The sequence below is a fragment of the Astyanax mexicanus genome, chromosome 11 (genome assembly GCF_023375975.1).
Source record: "Astyanax mexicanus isolate ESR-SI-001 chromosome 11, AstMex3_surface, whole genome shotgun sequence".
NCBI lineage: Eukaryota > Metazoa > Chordata > Actinopteri > Characiformes > Acestrorhamphidae > Astyanax > Astyanax mexicanus.
This window is the reverse complement of record NC_064418.1, coordinates 4,332,346-4,351,946: the sequence shown is the minus strand read 5'-3', so window position 1 is coordinate 4,351,946 and position 19,601 is coordinate 4,332,346. Positions and strand designations below refer to the sequence as shown.

The 19,601-nt window shown below is 38.7% G+C and overlaps 1 protein-coding gene across 4 annotated transcripts in view; it reads left to right on the top strand.

The window, feature by feature from the left end:
* clybl (citrate lyase beta like) overlaps positions 1–19,601 on the top strand; it is a 92,854-nt gene that overhangs the window by 57,989 nt on the left and 15,264 nt on the right. For 3 of the 4 annotated variants that reach the window (XM_007227774.4, XM_022680624.2, XM_022680625.2), the window contains one exon: positions 9,645–9,833. The exons of the other annotated variant lie outside the window; for it this stretch is intronic. In XM_007227774.4, the coding sequence (XP_007227836.3) occupies positions 9,645–9,833 (189 nt within the window). The remainder of the gene's footprint in view (positions 1–9,644; positions 9,834–19,601) is intronic. 4 annotated transcript variants of the gene reach the window in all.

Below are 19,601 nucleotides of genomic sequence, written 5' to 3'. Positions count from 1 at the left end.
TGTGTAAGACTGGTGGAGGAGAACATGCCAAGATGCATAAAAACTGTTCCACCTTAGTTTTAAAAATGTCTCTCTTTCTAAATAATACACATATCTGTAGTAAGTAATGGAGTAAAGATTTAATACCCAAACAGATTGGTTTCCTGGTACATAGAAATGTAGATGATGTGCTTGGCACACGCTATAAGGCTGCCAACGCACTAGTTTTGCCAGTATTTTGCTTTCCAACCAAACAATCACAAAGAACCACTGAATGCTAACATCCAGTTACATGCTGTGTGTTTTTAGTAATATTATAAGCAAGGCAATTTGTAATTATGTGGTAAGTATTGCACCATCAGGGAAAATCAGCAAGTTATGTGGTAAATTTCTGTAAAAGTAATGCTAATACTGATGCTTCATAACTAATTTTTGGATCATGGTCATTTGACAGTAGTGAGATAGATATTTATCCTTTTTCACCCTCAATACTTAACATAAAAGTAACATTTATCTTGCTTCCATAATTCACTAGTTTTTTATAGCACAGGTGATCACTGCACTGACTTTGGACTTGATAAGAAAACACAGTGGATCAACACCAGCAGATAACATGTCTCGACATCAAACATGTCTCGACATCAGTTTCACTGATTGGTGGAAACTTCGAGCAGTTTGGACTGTGTGTCTCTCCACTCTTCCTCCAGACTCTGCTCCCTTGATTTACAAATGAAATGTAAAATTTACTGATGATAAGTAATGCTTTAATGGAGAGACATGTCATCTGCTGGTGTTGATCCACTGTGTTTTATTATTAAGTCTAAAGTCAGTGCAGTTTTGTTTTCCCACAAAATCTTACAGCACTTCATGCTTCCCTCTGCTACTGACAACTTTTATGGAGATGCGGATTTCATTTTCCAGCAGGACTTGGCACACTGCCCACACTGCCAAAAGTGCCAGTTCGTCTTATGTAATATTCTAATTTTCTGAGATACTGATTTTTGCGTTGTTATAAGCCATAATCATCAATAATAAAAGAAATAAACACTTAAAATAGATCACTCTGTGTGTAATACATCTATACTTAACATTTCAATGATTCTCTTATTTTTAGAGATGCACTTTTTGTTTTACAAGGTACAACATGTAATTGATCTCATTGATCTTTTCCTATGTAACTACACTGCTACTATTCAGCAATCAATTGTAACACTTAATAAGGACACTCAAGTTCAAAGTGATACCAAATAAGATATCAGGATACCAAGATATACAGTATACAGCTCTGGAAAGAAAGTAACCACGTAATAATTAAGAAAAAATTGAAAACCTCTGGAATATAATCAAGAGGAAGATGGATGATCACAAACCATCAAACCACCAAACTGAACTGCTTGATTTTTTTGCAGCAGGAGTAAAGCAGCATAAAGTTATCCAAAAGCAGTGTGTAAGACTGGTGGAGGAGAACATGATGCCAAGATGCATGAAAACTGTGATTAAAAAACCAGGGTTATTTCACCAAATATTGATTTCTGAACTCTTAAAACTTTATGAATATGAACTTGTTTTCTTTGAATTATTTGAGGGCTGAAAGCTCTGCACCACAGTGTTAATTTTACTCAAATATACTGTAAACCTATAAATAGCGAAATCAGAGAAACTGATTTAGAATCTGATGGGGTATCTTAATTTTTTTCAGAGCTGTATATTAGGTATTAGGTATAAGGTTGTGTCCCACTCTGCCCTTCATTTCTGGTCTTTTTTGCTTGAGTAGAAAGAGGTTGTTATATAATGAGGTGATGGTCAGTGTCTTATTCCTCAGAGTTTCCACTCGTCAGTTCCCGTTTTTGACATCATAACTTGCAGGGGGGCTTGTTTATGTGGAGTCTGCTTCTGTGGCAGTCCTGTTGGTGGCAGCAGAAGAGTGGTTTGGGGGGGAGAAGTGGAATCGCAGGCTTTACTTTACTCTTTTACACCATCCTGTCTGTATTGTCTACAGTACAGGCCAAAAGTTTGGACACACCTTCTCTTTTTTAATGCATTTTCTTTATTTGCATGACTATTTACATTGTATATTCTCACTGAAGGCATCAAAACTTTGAATGAACACATGTGGAGTTTTATGTACTTAACAAATAAAGGTGAAATAACTAAGAAAAAAATGTTTATATATATATATTCTAGTTTGATTACTGCTTTGCACACTCTTGGCATCATTCTCTCAATGAGCTTCAAGAGGTGGCCACCTGAAATAAAACGTTTTCCTACAGTCTTAAAGGAAGGAAGGAGTTCCCAGAGGTGTTTATTAGCACTTGTTGCTCCTTTGCCTTCTTCACTCTGTGCTCCAGCTCACCCCAAACCATCTCGATTGGGTTCAGGTGACTGTGGAGGCCAGGTCATTTTTTGTTAAGTACATAAAACTCCACATGTGTTCATTCATAGTTTTAATGCTTTCAGTGAGAATAATCTACAATGTAAATAGTCATGAAAATAAAGAAAACGCATTGAAAAAAAAAGGTGTGTCCAATTTCAATTTTTTGGCCTATACTGTATATTGTATAGAGCAGCTCTATGCTGTTATTGTTTTATCTCTGTCTGCTGAACTTAGGAGAACTTCCCATCCATTACATGATCTTTAGAGCACTCTGTACTGCCAGTTGTGTGGCGCATGTCTTTCATTTGTCAAATCAGACTCAATAATACACTATTATAGTCTTAGATTTCAGAGTGGGCTGATTTGAAAGTGTAATATTTTGGCTTCCTGTCAGTGTTTCCATTTTAGCATAATTTATGCAGCCAACTGTTATGTGATATAGAGGCTCGAAAAGCACTGGATGGATTTAGTCTTAAGTTCAAAGAGCAGCTGCTTGTGCAAGAGGCAGTGTTGGAGGTGTGAGGGAGTAGGTGTGTTGGTGGGTGTGTGTGTGTAAAAGAGATAGAGAGAGAGAGAGAGAGAGAGAGGAGGAGGAGGTGGTGGTAGACGTGTACCGCTGACCACACGCTGCTGTACGAGGCCTGCTCTTCTCTCTATATGCTTGTTAGTTACTGCTGCACTGTAGTCCTCTGGAGAGCAGCCCCTGTGTCACTGCAGCAGAGGGTCCATGCTGTTCTCTTCACAGCACAGCCCACCAGAGCACAGAGAAGGAACACAAACCACTCCGCTGCCAAGAAACACAAACCCTGATCACCCAAAAAAAAAAAAAGTGGAGCCCCAGCTCCAGTGAGCATGGAAAAGCTGCCAGAAATGACCTGCCACTCAACAGTAAAGCATGTGTGTGTGTGTGTGTGTGTGTGTGTGTGGGCATGGGTGCATATGAATAGGTGTGAGTGTATTATGTGAAGGAGGTGACTTTCAGCAAAAAAAAAATAGGTTTCTTGACTATTTTTAAATTTAACATGCTGAGCAAAAGTCAAATTTGCAAATTCTGACTTTTTAAAGCCATTCGTGTAATTTTACCATCAACAGCAGCTTTTGTAGATACAGGAAGCATGAATTAGCAAAACTAGATATTAAATATAATTAAAGACTATAAATAACACTCATCTTCAAAAAATAGTTGCACGTAGAAGAAGTGTTAGATTACAGTTATATTTAGAGAAGACAAAAAAAAGTTATGGGAGAAAATAAATTATTAAAAATGATATGCCTAAAAAGTAATGTGCAATGCATGTGTAGCACAGTATGCTAGATGTCTCTGCATGTGTCTCTGAGTTGTAGAGGTTCTTAATGGTGTCCTACTATAAAATCCATCACATGCAGCTTATTGAATAAGCAGGAAAGCTTAATTGTGTGTCCAAAACATTTCCAAGCATTTCCAGTTATTTATTTTTTGTTGTAGCGGACAGTGTAATAATCAACGTGTGAATAAATTTATTATAAATTATATTTTGAATTTTGTTGTTTTTTATAGAAATATACTGTAAATAATCTGTAGCTCATTAGGTTTGAGTTTAGGTTACTGGAGTAAACCAGTAGCCTTATCTGATGAATCTGCATGGATTTATCAGCTCATCGTCGCTTGTAATATCTTTATTGAATATACACATACACAGCATTCAGTATATAAGTAAGTTATCGAAAACTTAGACCCACCATAATTTTGGATAAAACGTAAAATTTTCTGGTCGATTCATTATCAGGTCAGATATTGCTGGGTTCAGGATTGTGCCATGTCTCTTACTTTGTGAGCTTTCCGTCTGGGAGGATGTTGGACCTGCAGTGAATGAGTGTCGGGGGGGCGAGTCCAGCTGTGTACTGCTTATAGAGACGGAGCGATGCAGTTACAGAGCCTGTGACAAGAGAGCACTGCTGCAATCATAGCCACCTAATTGCCCAATGAGCAGAAATCCTGTGGAGGTGTCCTTGTGAGGACGGCTGGAGCATCACTGCTGTCAGGTGTCTCGGTGTGTTCTAATGATTGTAGAAATGTCTGTCCTTTTGAGAGTTAGGGGTCAGAACACGTAATCTGACCTACTAATTAGACCCTGGCAAATTTTTATACAGAATATAGGTAGACGATCCATTTCAGCAGATAAAAGATATTTTTATATTTTAATGAACCCCTTCGGAAAATCTCACTTATAATTAACTGGTACTTTAACTGTAATTGCACTTTGCATATAAAATGTAAAATTCACCCAAGCCTTACTTTTAATATGACTTAAAATTATAACGCATGGAGAAAAAAAGAATACCTGGTTTGCTTGCTCAAAAACAGCTCTGCAACCCTAATGTCTTTTTCTTTTTTTTTTTTTTATTATTACTATTTTTATTTTTTATTTTTAGATTTATTTTAAAGACATGACACAAGTGACACATATGCATTTACGTGATAAAAAGTTCCACATTAACCCCTAATCTAAACCTGACGAATTGAGATGGTGATTTGAGGTGATTTGAGATGAGCTGGAGCTTCACAGCGTAAAGGAAACTCACCAACTATAGTTCAGCACCTCCAGGAACTCCTTCAAGATGCTGTGAAAACCATTCCAGGTGATTCTGCTTCATTAGAAGAAGAATAGCAGTAAGACTGCTAACGGAGACATTGACAGCCCAAAGTTAATACATTAATGAAGTCCTGCCACTGCTGGACCTAACTTTTCTGATCAAACACACTCCTGTTTCAGTAAGACAGTGCTTGTCCATATGCTGCTGCCATCTTAAGAGCTTGCCTTGAAAACACAGATGTTATGCCATGGTCAGTTGCATCTCTATACCCATCTCCAGTTGAAAACACAGGAATCTGTGTGAATTTTTAAAGGACCATTAAAGGACCATTAAGGATTTTATTTTCAGTAGTAAATGATAAAATGATCACTAATTATAATCAGGTATTAAGGAAACATGGTTAGTTAAAGCACTGGCAGCTCTTGTCAACAGCACTTCAGCCAATACGTTCCTATTTGCACTGTGCGGTTCATCACAGTGTCTGTGTTTGTTTTTGGCCTCTGACTCTGCCTGCTGCTCATTCCCCAACACTTACTCCACCCTGAGGTTGCCAATACACCACAGCGAGAGAGCGGTGCTGCAGCATGGAAGCTAGCAAGCTGGCTGGTTCTGCTGAAACCTAAGCTGCTACACATGCTCTGCATAAAATATGCTCAGCATATTTTAAAAACGCAGACGATTCTCTGTGGCGTTTTGAAATTGGACTACTGTAGCTGTTTCTCACTCACTCTCATTTCCTACTGAATGCTCCTTTAAGCTGCATGTAATAGATTATCACTCTGCCCAGCACAACTATACAAGCAATAACTTTTTGTTCTTCCAGATGCATTGCTAAATGTCAAGACAGAGCACACCTTCTCACACCCTCATTATCAAGTTACATTGACCTGTTTTCATTGGTAGAGCCTGGGCCCACACAGGCTTGAAATACACAGTCCGCCAAACCCAGCGCTTTGAAGAAATGGACCCATCCGTGGTGTAGCCACAGGGGACAAGCGTTCTCCTCATGTGGAACTGGACAAATGCAAAATGTGGAGACGATCAGGCGCTCGGTCTATTGGTCATTAAACTGGAACAGGGCTGCAGATGCCCGTCATGTCGCTTGTCAAAGCCAGTCCGTTGGACATTGTCCTACCGGATTTCACACCTAGAGAATACAGGCCTGTCTGTCCTTCACATCTCTACAGCTCACTTTCAGCGGCATTGCGAGGATCTCAGCAGGTTACAAAATGCCAGAGATAAAAGACAAAAAGGATGGAGCTATGACTCATGTTTCGAAGCATGGGTCAAGCAATACTCCTTCCTGTTTGAGAATGTTATTACGTTACTGAAACACTGTTATTTTAAAATGAATTATACTATATATAACTATTATATCGAAGATTCTGTATTAGTTCAACAGTAATTATATATAATATAAAAGACTAAACTATAAACTATATATTTTTGTCAATTAACTGTGTAGATCACTGTATAGAATTATTGGTAGCACATACAGAAGCTCACATATTCACAACTCATATTTTAAACTCTGCTTTGTAAAGTAAGAAGTGCACTGTAAATATCTTTACCTGAAATAAAAAAAAACAAGCAAAAAAAGGAGGTATGTTGCTAGCCTTTGACTCAGACACCTTTCCCAGACGTAGCTGAATAATCCAGACATCCACTTCCTTTTTTGGCATATCACTCCGCAGGAGTCCAAATTCTGAGGCTCTCAATACATGAAGGAGCTGGCCCTCTTTTTTAACTGGAGGTCAACATCTCCAGACTTGAAAGTCCATCCTTTGTTTTGAGCGTTTTGTGGACATGCTGTCATGACTCAGTGTCAGGCTTTAATGATGGGCTTGATGGAAGGAATCAAAGATCTCTGAAACCTGGGCTTTTCCAGGCCACTCTGTGGGATGCTAGGTGATTGGGGAGCACGCTTTGAAGCAACTTGTTGGATGGAGATCCATTAATGTAAAACATTTCACTTTTCAAAGCTCTTTATTCAAGCTTGGAGTTGCCCGGCCCCTCAGGAGCCGAGATGTTCTCGAGAATGTTCTCTCTGTCAGTTAACTCTGAGAGGAGGTGAGTTAACTGGCCTTCCTCCCACTGATAGAAAATCAAATTTGAGGCTGTCTGGAGCCATCCTTTCACAGAAAGAGATGAGGATTGAGTTTTATACTGCATATACAGCTAGTTATCTTAATGTAGCATTATTTATTATATATATATATATATATATATTATTGTGAGACAGTTATCTGTATATCTATATTGCTGTTCTCGCTTAAAGATGTGATGCATGTAATACAAATCATCCAGAGACTGCAATAATACCCTGTCAAGATTATCCTGGGATTATGTGAGATATAGGGAGGCTGAAGATCAGAGGAAGGATCTACCAAGCAACAGATTTATGGGCCTTGAGTTATGGCTTTATAGTCCATCAACTTTCCCTGCATTACCGCAGTGCTCAACTCTGATTGCCAGCTTGCTTTACAGACAATTTACTAGTCTGAAGCAGTGCTGGGAGATATGACCTCAAATTACTATCACAATTAATTAAACATTTTAGATTGATAATGATTAATGAGATATTATTTTCCTATTTTAGTTGTTGACAATATTTACTAAATAGTATTGCAAAAAAGCAGAAACAAGACAGCTATGATAACCAAGAAACTGTGATTGTGAAACAAAATTATATGGACAAGATTACATAAATTAAAGACTCTGAATATACAATAGGTTTCAATTAATTTGCCATTAGTTACCCAGACATAATCTGAAAATGATGAAAAAAATGATTTGAATAATTAAAAAAAAAAAAAAAAAAAAAATAGACTGCAAATAGACAAATATTCACCATTTGGATGGTGTATTGACATTGACTTGGTGGTGGTGTGTACAAACAGATCAGACACAGCAGTGTTGCTGGAGTTTTTAAACACCTCAGTGTCACTTTTAGACTGAGAATAGTCCACCAATCAAAAATATCCACATCATGTGCCTGGTCACTGAGAAACAGGATGGTCAACACAAAATGTCCACCAAAAGATGAGCTTTTACATGGTGAGAGTGTCTACGTGTCTAATAGAGTGGAGCACAGTGAGTATTTCATGAATTAAATAGCCTTTATATATATTAGGCTACTTAATTCATGCAATACTGAAATTACTGGGTTAGTATATGTTCATTATTCAGTTTTTGGCCGTCAGTTAATGGTTTATTTATTTATTTATTTATTTTTTGGATTTTAAATTTCATGTTTATGCACCCTTATGTAGATAGATAACAGATGCTTTATCACTTATTTTTTTATGTTATTTAATAATATGGATGTAATGGTTAACAAAAGTAATTCATTTGTAAATAAATACATAAAATATTAAATTTTCAACCACTTAATTACTTAATAATAACTCAATGATAATAGGTGCTCTGTGGTGATCTATCCTGTGGCATCCTGGCCATTGAAAAACTTTTGGGTGAAAGGAGGACTATAAAATTTCTGCAGAGAAACAGATACAGAACTACAGTCTGTAATTATAGAAATGCAGTGTGTTTCTATATTTTCAGCATGTAGAATGTGGTCATAATATTATTGTGATGTGATGTTAAGATGACCTTGCTTGAGTAACTCCTCAACTCCTCATTTAACTTCTCTCAGCCTCTGAGCTTTTTCCCCCCACGTTCTGCTGCTCCCACGGCTCCATGCAGAAGCAGGCTAATCACCAGCAGACCCCGCCGGCCTGCTCGCTCTCCCAGCTCTCTTCTGATCTAACCTGACAACTCCTAAGCTACCGTTTCCTCATACTGTGTAACTCGGACCACATTTCCTCCTGGATGCAGCCACGTGTTCGGCTCAGCGGAGGCCCGTTTCCCTGCCCCTCCGCTCTGCGCCGGGGCTGCATCTGGTTTGAATCTCCTGGCGTGTGCTGCTGTGTCACTGTTCGGCTCTGGTGCTCGGCTTAAGCTTTGATTCTTCCTCCCCTCCCTCCTTGCACTTCCTGTGTGTCTGTGTCTCTGTGTGTGTGTGCGTGCGTGTGTGTGTATATAAGACTTCTATGGGGAAGGTGTGTGAGGATGCGAGGACTTTTGCTTTATGATCTTGAGTGCATTTGCTCCACTGAGGATGATCCCTTTTGCTTGGATTTGTTCTACTTTGTAAACCCAGACGCCAGCCAGCATTTCCTCTGGGGAAAAAAAATCTTGAAATATTGGCCACTGATGTGTCTTAATCTGTGAATTTAATACTGCCGTCCTGTTTTTATTTTTTTATTATTATGTATTATGTATTATGTGTTCAATTTATTTTTTTTTTCATTCCTTGAACAGCAATAAATAATTTTCCAGGATGTGCCCCTCTCCCTTATTGTCACTATTGTAAGCCTTTGGTAATCACTCAACAGATGCCCAATTGAGTGTTGTCTCATTGTTCTGGCTGTATGTAGGTATCTTTTATAAACCAGTCCTAGGTTTTTACGCTCAGACAAAATACAGTGCCTTAAAATCTATTCAGAAGAGTAGAAGAATTATGTATTTTACAATAATTCAGCCTTCAATTTTGTCTCTGAATGCTGCATTTACAGTTGGGTCACCTGTTCTTTTGCTGACCAGCACACAGTAAAAAGGTACAAACAGCACAAAGCAGGTCAGTGCAGCTGATGCAATAGCCATGATCCTTATAAAAGTGTGTGTGTATGTTAGTGTGTGTGTCCTTTTTCTGCAGGCAGCAGCACGGGAAACGATCCCGAAGATGCTAGCAGAGCTGCAGCTGGGACGCACAGAGAAGTGTGTGCGGGTGAACTCTGTGTCCAGCGGTCTGGCCGAGGCTGACCTGGAGGTCATTCTTCAGGCGGAGGTCCTTCCTCCAGCCCTCATGCTGCCAAAGGTGGAGGACGTTGGTGAAGTGCAGTGGGTGAGTGCAGACAACACGTCAGTGCTTCCTGAACCAGCTGAACCAATGTATATATGAACCAGCAATGTATGTACACGAAAACATATATAATATAATGGCATATAATGCATTTGACAGACACTCATGACCATTTGATGATAGCCTATACCCAACGTTTACTTATAAATATTCCACACTAGTGATTGGAAATTAGAATAATAATAATAAAAAACACCAAAAGTAGGTGTGTTACTTTGGTATGCCTCTCTAAGTTTGCAGTAATCTGACATTAGTTTTTAAATTATTTGCACTTTACCCAAACCAGGGATGCACCAAATATATAGCATCCGAAATTATTTAGCAGAAAGATCTCAAAAGAAAGCACTTTCATCAGAATAAGTATAATTGAATGTTTTTTAAAAAATAAAGTATGCAATACTAAAAAAAAAAAAAAAAAAAAAAAAAGTTCACTATTTAGTTTTTTTGGCCTTTAGTCAAATGTTCGTTTTTCTTTTTCTTTTTTTTGCATGCTGATGCACCCCTTACCAAAATAATAAATATACATTTAGATAGATAATGTAGGCCTTATTATTATTTTTTTATATGTGTTGATGGGACAACTGTCATTAATACATTGACATTTCTACATGAAACTTGACATGAAATATTTAGTGATGCCGCCCAACATTACGTCTGGCAGCCTTAAATCTTCACATAATCTGCTAACTTATATCTAACTATCTTTTATCACTAATCTAACACTAGATTACACACATGCTGTCAGTCCTAACACTGTCAGTTTGCCTACTCAAGGTTCTGAACTGTACTATAAAGACTCAACTTCCCAGCATGCACCCACACCGGACTTCCCTGACTCCACCGATCACATAACGCTACGGCGTTCCCGCTCTCCAAGTTACTAATTGGCTCCACCTGTCCTCCCTAGTATATATACCCCTCAGTTTGCTCAGTTCAGTGCTAAGTATTGAATCTAATTTTCTTCTATAACACATTCTATTGTGTTGCCTACTTCATTACTGACCCTTTTTGTATTACCGTTTATCATCTGTCCCTCAAAATCCTTGTAAGCTTAGTCCCTTTTGTAATAAACTCTGACATATTTATCTGTGAGTGTCTGTCCCTGGTCTGGCCTGCGTGAGACATGCAGCTTAGCACTAAACTTCAGAGTTTTACTATTAGGCAATAGATATATAATAAGTACTGTTTATAGAGTACAGTTAGTTATATAATTTGTTTAATAAAGGATCCTAATAGCTATTAGATACACTGTTGTCAGTAGAACATGATTGCATATTCAGTGAGTTTTAATTCACACCGGTTCCTTTAGTTTCCATCAGACTGGCTCAGTGTTGAGCTGCAGTGATGATAGGCCATGATGAAAGACTATGCCTAGAATAATATGAAAAATGAAGACCTAAAAATACCCATGACATTTTCCTCGCCATCTTTAAAGAACACACTGATCGCTCGGTACGTAACCGCTGGAGAACGAGAGAACCTCAGGTCTCTTCAAAGCTTCAATAACAAACTTTCAGAGTTTTGGAGGGAGAGGGAGCCGATCCCTGCAGCCAGACCCACAGATAGCCGGGCTGTTTTTCTTGAGCCGGAGCCAAGAAACTGATGACCTTTTGAAACCGACCTCGCTTCAGATGTGACACAGAATACGTCGACCTCGGCCTGTGAAAGTCTGAAAACCTGAGAACTGCTTCAAAAACATTCTCGCTGGCGAGATACGATGATATTTTGAATAGCATCACAAGACGTATTAAATAAGCCAGTAAGCCAGGATTGATTCTTTATGGTGAAATATGGTTTTCTTGTTTTGTGTAAAAAGTGTAGATTTGGCTTTTGAGGCCCAGTAGACCTGAAACTCATTCATTAACCCTTAGATCCCTACGGACGGATTTTCCATCCAAAATCTCACCTTGTGTTCTCAGCTTAATTACTCAGGAATCCCTTCACACATAAACATAATCCATATATGGTTAAAAAGGGCAGGTCTTACTCTTTTTAAAAATACCAAGGACATCCCAGTGCTGTAAAAAAGCATCTACAAGACACCCAATGAAGAAAGAGGTGTGATTATCAAGAAAATAAGTCTGCCTGATGCTGTTTCTCCATGTATTTTGTCAAAGTAATAATTAATAAGCCATGTAATGAATTATCATCAATATACTTATGCCTTCTTATAACTCATATACACTCTTTTCAAACCATTTTTGAAAAGATATCTAAGGTGTGAATATATTTAAAGCCTATACATTGAAAAAAAATGAAATAAAAAACAGGCGCTTGGTAAACTTTTTACCAAAACATGATCAGTTCCTGGAAAATATAACAGTTCTGCTTCCTTTTACATTATAAATGATTATATTTTTGAGTAGCTGTATGGCTTCTGGAGTAAAAGAGCTCACGACATGTAGCTGTCTGATATAATTACTGTGTTATAAAACCTAAGAAAAAGAGCAACTGACAAAAACGAAGAAAAAAAAAACACCAAAACAGCCTAGAGTTCAAAGGGTTAAGCATGCCGGCGCTGGAAATGCCAGCTGACCGGATGCAGAAATGGGTGCTAGCTCTGACACAGCAACACCAAGCTGGACTTCAAGGCCAGCAGAACACGCGGCTCTCTCTATAAAAGCCCTCGACACAGATGCCGGTCCCTCACAGGTCAGGAGACAGTGACATCATTAAACACCCTTGTTTCCTGATCACCTCCATATGGGTCCGGGGGGCGGGGCAGCGAGCCCTCTTCTGTCCGCCCGTCTGTCTGTCCGAAGAGCATCCCTGCTGCTGGAGGAGGCCCGGTGGCTTCTGCGGACCCCCTCATCCGTCAGTTTAGCCGCCCCCAGCCACATAAACCCCCCGCCACCCAACCTCCCCAACATACCTAACCCAAATCTTCAGTATTCAGCTTCTCTGCATGCTTCCTGAAAGGACCTGAAAGGAGTCACAATGTCTTAACTAGGTGGAGGAAGGGAATGAGAGAGAGAGAAGGAGGGATAAAGAGAGAGAAAGAGAAAGAGAGAGGGAGGGAAGTGGAAGTGGAAGTGGAGGTGGAGGTGGAGGTGGAGATAAAGGTGGAAGGAGGGGGGCCTCAGTCTGTAGCTCACAGCTAGTCCAGGCCAGAAGCAGGAAGTTTTTAACTAGTGCTTTTAATTAGTGCTCATATATTTCCTGGGCCGCTCTCTGTTTCTTGCCTTTTTAATTGCCGACAGGTGCTCATATTTTCTTCCCCTCACTCTCTCCATTGACCAGTTCCAAGATTTTTTTCCACCCTCTGATTTTCCTCCTTCAAAGAATGCTCGCTCTCCCACCGTGAGACTCCAGAAACGCTCGGGTCAGGTGATCAAAAAGGAAGCTGGGTTCGAGAGACAGTCGACTAGTTGGTTTATTCACGCTTTGATCTGTTTATATGTACAGAACTTTGTATGTCGTTGCTGTCATATAGGTTTTCGGATCAAAATAAAATAACTGTTTGTTTGTTTTTCTTTTATAACAAATGAAAATGCATGCCTGCTGTGCTTTACATTGTGTGGACACCAACAGTTTCACCACCAAGAGACTAATAGAAATGGTTTAAAGGCACCTTGAATAAAGCATATGGAATAAATCTTTATTAAATTATTATGCAATCCATATTATTATTAAAAAGCCCTTCAATTTTAATGAATAATACAAGGAATTAGTATGTAAACATCATTAAGGTCAATGTCAAAACATATTCACTTCCCATTTCTTTTTCTTTTTTTTGAGATGCAAATGGAAATTAATGTAAAAATATCATTGTAAAAATATTAATGTAAAAAAAGTCATTTTGGAGCATTTCTGTTAGACCATTTTTCTTGACATCTCTGTAATGAAATGTACAGTTGCGTCTGTGTATGTTAAGTATTGGTGATATCCTCGATATGCTTATTTTCGATACAATAAGAGGAAATATATGTAGGATTGATGCTGCAGTTGGTCTGCAGGTTTAGGTTCAGCAACAGTATGTGCTGAAAGAATGAGGTCAGCTGACTACCTGAATATACTGAATATAGACCAGGTTATTCCTGAATCAATAGATTTATTTTTTCTTCTCTGATGATACGGCCATATTCCAAGATGACTAGAATGTCAGGATTGATGGGGCTGGAATTGTAAAAGAGTTCAGGGTTCAGGGAGCATGAGATCATCCATCATTTGGATCACACATGGATTGAGAGAGTTCACCACAGAGTCCAGATCTTAACCTCATTGAGAATATTTGGGATAGAGTGCTGGATGGAGAAGAGCTGCTTTGTGCAGCGGTCAGACTCTACCATCATCAATGCTGCTGCAAGATCTTGGTGAAAAATTAATCCAGCAACACTGGATTTAATAAATCTTGTGACATTGCAGAAGCTTATCTAAAGAAAATGCCACAGTGAATGTATAAAGCTGCAATCAAAACTAAAGGCAGTCCAACTAAATATATTATAGAGTGTGTGACCTTTTTTATTTTTTGTGGCGACTTTTTTGTTTTTGGCCAGGCAGTGAATATGGATGATTCAAATCATTACATTGTTATCATTTTTGTCATGCAATTCCTTTGTCTTTTTAACATTTAGCTAAATTTAAGTCACTTGTACTGCATGAGTATTAGGGGTGGGCGATATGGCTTTAAAATAATATCACGATATTTCAGGGTATTTTTGCGATAACGATATACTTGGCGATATAGGAAAACTAAAATAGTTCATTCATTTCAGGAATATAGTATAATATTATATAATAAATAATATAGCATAAAATAATATAATGCAGCAAATAATATTGTAGAATATTAAGTGCATGTATATAAACTGCAAACTAAAACAATTATACAATAAATACACCTAAAGCTTCACAGTAAATAATAGACTACTTTAAAGACAGAACAGCCCTATTATCACGATATGGATTTTTAATATCATGATATTTCTGTGTCACAATTTATTGTATACGATATAATATTGCCCACCCCTAATGAGTATTGCAAAATAGTTTAGGACACCCTACTGTGCACACCGTAAAATAACATTCCCGTATGTCATCACAGCTTTCATCTGTGAATCATCCCATTTTTTTTATATTATTCCACAAAGCGATCTATAAGATTTACCAGTCTCGTATTTTTTAGTAGCACTGTATTATTCAATTGGCCATTTCACACAGCACTTACCAATCCATCAACAAATAATAAGGCATGTGTAAATATGTGAGAGAAAGAGAGAGAGAGCATAAGTGAGAGAGAGTGAGAGAGAGAGAGTGTTTGTTAAGTGTGGATGTGTAGACATATCCTCTGCACACGTCTGCCCAGGGCCTTAACTCATAGCCTCAGCAGGGTGCGGGAGATTGCGAGTGGTGCGGGACGTCATGTAGCACTGACCTGACACGGGCCTGCTGCTTTGAAAGTGACGAGAGAGAGAAAGACAGAGAGAGACATGAAAGGAGAGTGTCTCTCCTTTTCTCTCGCTCTCCATCTCTCCACCCTGTACGCCTCTACACAGGTATACTGCCCTCAATACCTCATTATCACGTATTTCCAAAAATAAATCATTCAAATGGAAAGAAAAAAGTCAAAATTTTGCATTTGTTTGCTTAACAAATCTAATCTGACTCCTTATCAAATGAGGTCGTTTGTATTTTTTATTAATGATCATTACTATACTAACTTGACTATCATTTCATATTATGTCATAACTTAATGTCTTAAGTTAGTGCCGGTTAGATTAGGGCTGCAACCAATATATATATATATATAAATATATTTCTTCAGCATCCCCATCACAATGTTCCCATATGTTCAGATCAATCAATGGATGTGTAATGTCAGGAGCAATGTCAAACTATATGAAAGCCACCGAGATACAACTTTTTTATTGCTTATATAAAAAAAGGAAAATACACACACTATTCACATTTGTTATTATAGCTAAACCAGGGAGAATGTTTATCTGAACAATATAATCTATTTTACTCCAATCCTGGAAACAAGTGCATTAATAATATCATAATATGTTGCGGTATTCATGTATGGTTAAATCTGGCTGTAATGTCTGTGTATTTTAAAATAGCAAATAAATAAATACGTGAACAAATAAAGTAAAAATACCATTAAATTCACAGGGTTTATTTTTTAGCATTTTGTGCATTGTAGATTCATACTAAAGTCCTATTTCAACTAAAATAGTAAAGTATATTTTAACTCCTTCAAAATAGGTCCTCTTGCTTAAATGTGGTTTGCACATTTTCTGGAATTCAGGCTTTCAGTTAACAGCTGTGCTGAACTTGTCAAGAGTTAATTCATTACTTGAATTTCTTTTCTTCTAATGTGTTTGAGAGCATCAGTTGTAAAGTTTTGAAGAGGTAGAGGTTTGAAGCGGTTACAGGTATACAGTGAATAAAGTAGCTCTTTTTGAGTAATGTTCTAATCCATATTACTCAACTAAGTAATGAAAAAATACTTTAAGAAATGAAGGAAAGTCAATCTGATACATTTCAAGAATTTTGAAAGTATCCTCAAGTGCAATCACAATGATAATTAAAGCGTTATGATGAAACTGGCTCTCATCAGGACTGCCCCAGGAAAGGAAGTGCAAGAATTACCTCTGTTGCACAGAATAAACGCTACATGATACAAGTTACTACATGATTCCTTATGTATCCCTTCTTCATAGTCTGGATGACTTGAGTATTAATTTAGAATGTAAAGAAAAAGTCAAAACAATGAATATGAAGATATGTCCAAACTTTTTACTGGTACTCAATATATTTTTACTGTCTGAATGCTACTTATTTAATTTATTATTAACTGCATCATTTATACAGCTAAAATAATAAAGTTGCTAAACTTTCTGCTAAATCTCTTTCTCTCTCTCTCTCTCTCTCTCTCTCTCTCTCTGTCTGTCTCTCACTGGATTATAAACTTGCTAACTGCTAACTCCTCAGGGACTTGGAGTACTCCAGCCTGATTACGGCTCCTCTCCTCCTCCTCGTGTCTTCTGCCGTCAGGCCGCAAATCCCGCCGCTGTTTATCTTCCTCTTCTTTTCTCTGGCAAGCTTAGCAGCAGAACCTCCACACTGATTTGTTGCTAAAAGACGGACTTACTTGTTTCCCTTTGTGTGAAAATCTTTTGCTCTCCTTTTCTCTTCCCTTTCTCTCGGCTTGTTTGACTGACAAGGCTTATTGGACTATAACAGGCGTAACTCCCTCCCCTTTGTCCGGGGACAATCCTCCTGCAAATTCGGAGCCGCGTGCATTCTTCAGCCGCCACGCCATTGGGTGTGCACCAGCTTTCTGAAAAGGTCAGGCTCCAAGCCCGGCTCTCTAGTCTCCTCTCTTTGCTTTTTTTTTTTTTTTGGTTCTTTCTCTCTCTTCTCTCTTTTAGTCTCTCTATCTCTCTCTCTCCTCCCTTCCCCCCTCAGTGAAATGAGCACTTCACCAGGCCGGAAACATTTAATCTGGCCCTCTTTTGAAGAAAATTAATGGAAACTTGTCCACTCCCCGCCCTTTTTTCACCAGCCCTCTCCTTCTCCCATGATCACCCATGATCACTTTCTCTCTGAGCGTAGGCTTTTCTTTTTTTTTTTCTTCTTCTTCTTCTTCTTCTTCTTTTTCTCACTATTCTCACGACCACAAACACTGAAGGAATGGCTAATGCAGCTCAGCTCTTATTGAAGACGGGATGCTTTTTTTTTCTTCTTCTTCTTCTTCTACTACTTCTTCTACTTCCTCCTCCTTCTTCCAAGACTCAAGACTGAAGGCTGAAGAAGTACTAGAAGGGTCAGCTCACGTCGAGCCATTGACCTACTAGAAAGGCCCTTTTCTCTTCCAACCTGGGAACTGTATTATTGCTTAAAAAAAAAAACATTGAGGGAAATTCAGAAATCCCCTCGGCTGAATAAGCGTTCAATTTCTAAAGTCATTGGCCGTACCTGTAATTTTCCCCCACTCCTCAACATCCTCACCATCCTAATAGCCCACTCAGTCATAGAGCCGGTGTTTTGTGAATTGTTTTGGCCCGAGCTTTTCATTCGTGCTCCACCACTCGAGGGCTCTATAAACTCTTCATTTCTGCCACCCGCAGCGGCCGCGCCAAACGCCGAGGCTCGGTGGCCGATAAACAGAGGCGTGAGGAGCGAGGGGAAGTGCGCGGACGCGAGGGAACAGCGCCCGGTTGGGAACGCGGCCCTCGCTCGGTGTTTAGGGGGGGAATATTATGCTAAGCCCTCGGCGTTAGTTTTTATGTTGCCATAGCAGCCTTGCTCCTGCAGGGTTGTGACCTCAGATGATTACAGTACAAAGCTTATTGGGTCTTGAAAACCCCTTTGAAGATGAAAAGGCTTTGATGGTTTATATTTATGCAAATCTCTCAGATATGATTTATCCTACTGAGATTGAATGGGGAGATGATTAAAATTCTCCCCATTAGAAAAAAAAAAATACAAAAAGTCCCTCAATGAAGCCATATATTCTTTGAGCTAATAAAACAAGTGCGCACGGGATATTTTTGTCTTTATTTAGGGGGGGAGTGAGAAAGAAAAAAAAAATACACAAAAAGACTTACCTGAGGTTATTTTGATCCTCGAAATAATCCCCAGTTTGCGAAAAAAAGAAAGGATGGAGAGAGAGAAAAAGAGGGGATAGGAAATTACACATTTCTCTTATGAGTTTTCTCTCTTCTTCTCTTTCTCTTCCCCTCTCTCTTTCATTCTTTTTCTCTTTCATTCTTTTTCTCTCTCTCTCTTTCATTCTTCTTTCTCTCTCTCTCACCTCCCCCCACCCACCCCTCCATCCTGTCTCCTTTTTTTTCCCCCCTCTTTTTTTTTTTTTAAACTGGCTTTGAAAGGAAATATCTGACGGAGGGTGCTTTTGTGTGTTTCCAGATGATAGATTTTGGAATTCGGGCTACCCCACTGGCAGTGCACAGCTAGCTGTGAACTGGTCTGTTGGAAAAAATCAGAATGCTTTGGTCTTCAAAGAACTAAACTTCATTTTAAAGCCTTCTTAGGTAAGCTTAAATATTAGTGGAGTAAAAAAAAAGAGAGAGAGAGAGAGAATGCGGCAGAATGAAAGGCTGGGAGAAGTGTCACATCACACCCTGATTGTCACACGTCTCGCTGGTCCTTCTGCCTGGGGAGGCCGAGGGGAGGAAAGAAAGAAAAAAACAAAAAAAACGAATAATGCCAAAATGAAATGCTCTCCCAAGAAAGCTCAAATCTTGTCCCCTTGGCTTTTCATTTCCCCTTCTCTTTTCTTTCTCTTTGCTTCTTTTTTTCTCTCTCTCTCTAAAGACGCACTGGAACATGTAGTACGTCTTGAGGGGGCTTGCGAAGCCCCAGCATCAGTCCAGCGTTAAGACCCCAGGAGTGAGTGAGTGAATACTGTTGAGTTTAGAGAGAAAAAAAAAAGAAAAAAGAAAAACAACAACCTATGGCTCTCACTTCTTAAACCCTGACTCATGGTATTTCTAGTTTCCTGGATTTAATTGGGTGTCTGTCACATGTAATGTAATGTACCATCAGCATCAGTTTGAACATGATTAAAGGGATTTAAAGGGATTTTTTTTCCTCAAGGGTTCAAATGCTGAATGTCAGACGGGGAAGCGAACTCGCCTCAATAACAAACAGTTTCCGTTACTTTATTTATTAATTTATTTATTTTTATCCAGACGGTGATCTTTCTTTATTGATGTTCCCCACAGATGAGTGCTGGTCATTATTTATGAATAAATAATGATTGGTGCGTATGTGTCTGTGTGT